Below are 5,426 nucleotides of genomic sequence, written 5' to 3' on the forward strand. Positions count from 1 at the left end.
TGCATTCATACTCCTTGACAAGCATGCAGCGTTGAGCCGAGGAAAAAGCCAATACCTCCAATCAAAGCTCGCATGTGCTGGGCTCACAAGTAGTCACATGACGTAATCATTCGTGACTTCACATCCTTACTATGTTTTGTTTTGTATTAGGGCGTGGATGCAATGTGTCAAAGGCAATGGCCAAGGGGGCGAAGTGACAAGAGAATAGATCTGAAAGAGATTATTATTATTATTGATCAACATGACTCCCGTACATTTTAGCTCCATCCCTAGCTTTGAACACGAAGCAACTCCCTAGATTCAGGCTGACTTAGCAAGAGATAATGCACAGTAGAGGCCGTTTCAATTGTGCAGAATCACTCTACAATCAACATCCCCAATAAACAGTGGCGTGGAATTACCTTAGCGAATGGATTAAATTAACATTTAAGCCCTTTTTGGTGAACCGTACCTGTACTTATTAGTATGACATACTAAATATACTTTTGTTTTTACCAGCATAGGAGACATGCGGTAGATTTGACTAACTTAGTGGTCATTAAATGTACAATAGCCTCATAACTGCTGCAAGCAAAGTAAATCACGAGTATTAAAACAAACTGAGGAATTTTTCATGCTGGCATATTCAACTGTATGTTTACTGCTGTATAGAAAATCTCCCCTGACTTATTTTCCTCCCTCTACTCCCTCGCTTTGCTACCCCACCCCCCAATCCTCCCCGGGTCCCATTTTGTTCTTGTCAAAGGTATTGCATCACTGCCCATGAGTGATTCATAATCGGGACATGTCTCTCTCTCTCCCCTATGGCTTCACTCATTACTAATTGCAGGGAAATAAGCAAACCAGACACTAGTTATTATTACAAGGTCAGAAATTGTATTTGGCAAGTTTTTTTTTTTAAACAAGTGCATACAAGTACAGCTAGAAGCAATTCAGTTTGCCAAGTGCTCGTAGAGTCATATTAGTTAGTCACATTCTATGTTTAACAGGGACTGCCACCAGAACTAAAAGTACATCGAAAAAAAGGGGGAGGAGGAAAGTAGTCTGTTATGATGAGTACATACCTTTATCTTCAAAAAAAAAATATATAGAAACACAATGTATTGAAAAACAAAAACAAAAGAATCAAAAAAAAAATTATACAGCCATGTTTTACGAAGCATACAACTTCCCTTGTGTCCAATATGTACACGTCCATCAGTTTCTCTTGGATGGTATGCATGGTACGAGGATTTATATTCAGTTGTAATGGTGTACATGTTGGTTTTTGTTTGTTGTGGTAGTAAAAAAAAAACGTTGGTAAAATCAAGGGTCTCTCTCCTTTTTTACTTTGACGTCCCCTGCCAAGATGGTGGCTATTTCACCCTGCATGAAGGCCCATGGTACGTTGGAGCCCACCAGTGGGCATTTCTCCCCGCTGGGGCAGTACACCTCCCCCGTGGCCCCCTGCTGTTTGATACTCTCCCGGGAGCAGGGGAAGCAGAACTTGTGCGAGGGCACTGACGGACACTGGACAAAGTGTGTGTCCTCCAGCCTCTCGTGGCACAGGGTGCAGCACAGTGGCACGCTGCCCGGCACCGACGAGTCTGGAATGCTCTGCGGCGGCGCCCCGTGAGGGTCCATGCCCTGCGAATGGGCCGTGGCCACCACCTCCCTCTGGGTCAGCCGCCGCTGGCCTGCAGAGGACGGGGACAATGGGCTCCCGCTGTTGCGCCGGCCTGCTGCCGTGGTGGAGTGCACCTGGTTGGAGTCCTTGGGCGAGCCAGTGTTGCCGGCATTGTCGGCGGCGAGGATGAGTGCTGCCATGGGCGACTGGCCGTTCTGTGCCGTGGCCGCCTCCGGTGGGGTGGTGCGACTGTGGGGGGAGATGGTGGAGGGTGGAGCGGCAGAGAAGCCTGGCAGGGAGGCCGGGGGCATCTTGAGGACCTCGGAGGGCGACGGCAACCAAGGCTGGCCCTCGCCGCCATTCATCTTGGGGGTGGAGCCCTCGCCGTCGGGCTCGGGGGAGGCTTTCCTCTTCATGCTCCGCGGGTGCTTCCCTCTGTCTGTTGGAGAAGAAGGAGGGGTAGGGGGTAGAGAGAGAGGAGTTAAGGGTTAACAAACATTCCAACCACCACAGCAGCAAATGTGCATGCACTGTACATTAAATGAAAAATCTCAGAAAGTTATGTAATTTCATATGTAAAACAAAACAAGTTGTCTAGTCGGAAGCCTGCTGGGAATCTGACTAGGGGAAATGTAAACATGCATAAACAACCATTCAACTGAAAACCCACGTCAACACAGTGGGAAAGTAGCTGACTAAGAACACTGCCAGTTCCTGTTTTAGTCTTCCAAATTAATGTATTCCTGTGTGGAAAAATATATACAATCCTACCTGGTTTTGAAGAAGTTGCACTTGTCTCATATCCCATGACGCGCTGCATCGCCGCGTGGTCTTTCTTGAACCTGCTGTCGAATGTGTGGAGAGCCATCAAATCCCTCACTGTTTTGCCTTTGCCCATCCACTCCTCCGCCCGCTTGTGGCTCTCAGACATGTCCGACATGCTATCCGGTCTATGCTTGTCTTTCATATCCTCCCCGCGCTTGCCGTGGTCGCCTTGACCAGGAACATTCAACGCGCCCGGCATACCCATTTGAGCTGGCCGACCATTGAGTGTGTGTACTGGACCCATGTTTCCGTTCACTAAAGGCACCAGATTGGGAGGAACCGTGCTAGTCCTGCGAGGGTTGGGGCTCTGGCGGTTCAGCTCCGGTGGGTCGTCAGGTTTTGGAAATCCATTTGGCACAGGGATGCCGTTAACTTGCCTCCCCGGTTGGTACTCCGGTCCCAACCTTGGCGGTCGGTCAGAGAGGGGATAGCGATCCAGAGGCTGAGGCGGACGCGAGCCGGGGTCTCCAGCCGAATGGTTGTGGGACTGAATTTCCTTCCCTGAGTGCTGAGGTTTGCCTGGACCCGGAGATCGCCCGTCCTGGAATCCATGAGCCCTCTTCAACTGTCGGGCAGTCTCAATTACAAACTCAATCCGGTCGGCTCCCTCGTAGTTGACACATCCCCTGCAAACGGGTTCGGTAAAATCCCAGATCATCGCCCATGGCATGCGGGGCAAGTCACACAAATAACATGACTGCCTCCTCGAAGCAGCTACAGCCGCGGACGACATAGTTTTCGTGAAAGTGGATACCAAATTCTCCAAATCTCCCTGTGATTAGTTTTATTCTGCAGAAAAAAAAGGAATCGCGAATAATTGTGTATTTTCCCTCTAGCCAAGCAGCCTTAAAACAGCCAAGTTACACTGAGAAGTTCATTTCAGTTGTGTACTTTACTACGGCGCGCCTCTATCTATCTCGCACTACAACTCACAGCTCGAACTCAAAGTAGGGCGGTGACGTCACCGACGACACACCACGAGTGCCTACAGCAGCACCAATTCTATTTACTTGATTCCTCGACAGCCCCTCCAGCGCATGCTCACCTTTTTTTCTCCCTCTATCCGTAGGCCCCACCACTTGTACAAGGAGTTAAACTGCCATCAAGCCCCAAAGAGAAACTGGTTAGATGGAGTTGAGCCTTGCTGCTAAAAGTAGTTATTTAACGTCAAGGTAAATTGTATCAGATGTTGATGATAGGCTTCTGATTACTGAGAATCAACATCCAAAAATTTCAAAGCAACAATTATTGCGGCTCCTAAATTGTCTCACGAATATATAATGCCTTTGCATGCAACTCGACAAGTGGCGTCACCTATCTTGCGCCTTTAGTTAGCCTATGCATGCTCTTCCGGGCTGGCACTAGAGCCCTATTTAGCAAATCCTCATTCCAGTCACACTGCCAGCACAACGTCACGAGGCAGATAGCTTTCACCCAACCATACAATTCGACTCTGTGTTACTATGGCAGATTATACCCCCCTTCCTTCGTCCTTTTAAAATGGGATAGCCTCTTTCCAATCCATAGTTTACGAGTTCAGCCTTGCACACTCGGCTTGTTTAGACATAAAAATAGATTAGAATAGTTGCATGATGAAAACTAACGTCGAAATGTTTATCATTTTAGAAATATCCGTGATCAACTGTGTTTGGGCTACTTTGTCAATCGCTTGTTTACACACGCCCCTTATTCTAAGCAACAATGTATCACATAACGAGGTAGTTGATACCTTGTTGCAGTCATACTATGACGTGGCGCGTGCCTGCAACATTGTTGTATTTCGACATTTGAGAATATAGCGCCTAACCACCGTTTGATAGCGATGTTCTCCGTCGTTATCACAAAGAGCGACTGAATTCCCTCATCGTCCAAATATTGGATGAAGTTCAGCATGACTAACTTACACCAATCGACGTCTCGTGATTCAGTAAACTCGACAACCTACAGCCTGTCTGACTGGCGAATACGGAAACCCCCAGATCAAAGTCACAAACCGAGACATCGTTTGCACTTTTTTCAATTACAGCTCCTTCAATTCTTAAGTCTAGAGGCTATTCGTGTGGATAGTTCATTTACTTTGATAATAATTCCACATAGCCTGAATGTCACTCCGGTCTGGTCTTGTTAGACTGTGAGGAAGGTCAACAAAATTGCCTTAGGCCTAATAAAAAAACGTGTTGCTATTGCATGAACGGTGTTTGTAGCCTATATAGCTCACTGTAAGATTTGACAAAAAACGATGTCTTCATTGCCAACCGACCGAGGAGTTTTCCGTAATTTACTTTCTCTATTTGTTAGGGTTAGCCACACAATTGTAGAGTGTGAGGCAATACCGCTTAGGAGACCTGCGGATACAAAGGAGTTTTTTTTTTGCAAGCATGTAGCCTACTTTATGATGACGTTCCAAACAGGAAGTGGTTTTTAGTCACGTACTCGCCTCTTAACTCGCCCATCCGTGGAAAAACAAACTACCCATCCTGGCTCGCTGCCAAAGATCACAGACATGAGGGGTAGGACGAGCGAGTCACAGCAAGCTAAAGCTAAATACCAAAGGAAATGGTTTCTGAAAGAAAGCATGCTCTTTGTTAAATAGACAGTCGCCTAAATGTGATGGATGCTTTCATTTTTGGCTACACCTAGTTGTTTCTAATAGGCTAGACATGGGAAATGGCAGCTATTCATTGTATAGTGGGCTCCTGAGTGGTGCAGCGGTCTAGGCTACCTAGACTTTTTCAATCCAAAATGATTAACTGGAATTAATCAATGAACACAAACGCTGACATAGACTGAGTACATTTTTAATTGGGTCTACAGTTGCATATGACAGGACTACATGATGCATACCTGCATAAAGTAAGCTCAGCCCTGTGAGTTTTATTGTCCAATCATGTTACTTTCTCTGTGTGTACAAAACCCCACTGTGCAACTGACTAAATATACCCTTTCCCTTCCCTTGAAAATATAATTCATATGAACAAGGTCAGACATTTTTCCC

General features: G+C 46.6%; 1 protein-coding gene across 1 annotated transcript; it reads right to left on the bottom strand.

The window, feature by feature from the left end:
* Nucleotides 1–853: 853 nt before the first annotated feature.
* Nucleotides 854–4,770, bottom strand: LOC124003568 (interferon regulatory factor 2-binding protein 2-B-like). Its single transcript, XM_046311925.1, has 2 exons — nt 2,378–4,770; nt 854–2,045 (listed from the first exon to the last, which is right to left on the bottom strand). Exons 1-2 carry the CDS (start codon nt 3,162–3,164, stop codon nt 1,306–1,308), a joined length of 1,527 nt encoding a protein of 508 aa, XP_046167881.1. The 5' UTR covers nt 3,165–4,770; the 3' UTR covers nt 854–1,305.
* Between the last annotated feature and the right edge of the window lie 656 nt (nt 4,771–5,426).

Source organism: Oncorhynchus gorbuscha, linkage group LG18 (genome assembly GCF_021184085.1).
Source record: "Oncorhynchus gorbuscha isolate QuinsamMale2020 ecotype Even-year linkage group LG18, OgorEven_v1.0, whole genome shotgun sequence".
Classification (NCBI taxonomy): domain Eukaryota; kingdom Metazoa; phylum Chordata; class Actinopteri; order Salmoniformes; family Salmonidae; genus Oncorhynchus; species Oncorhynchus gorbuscha.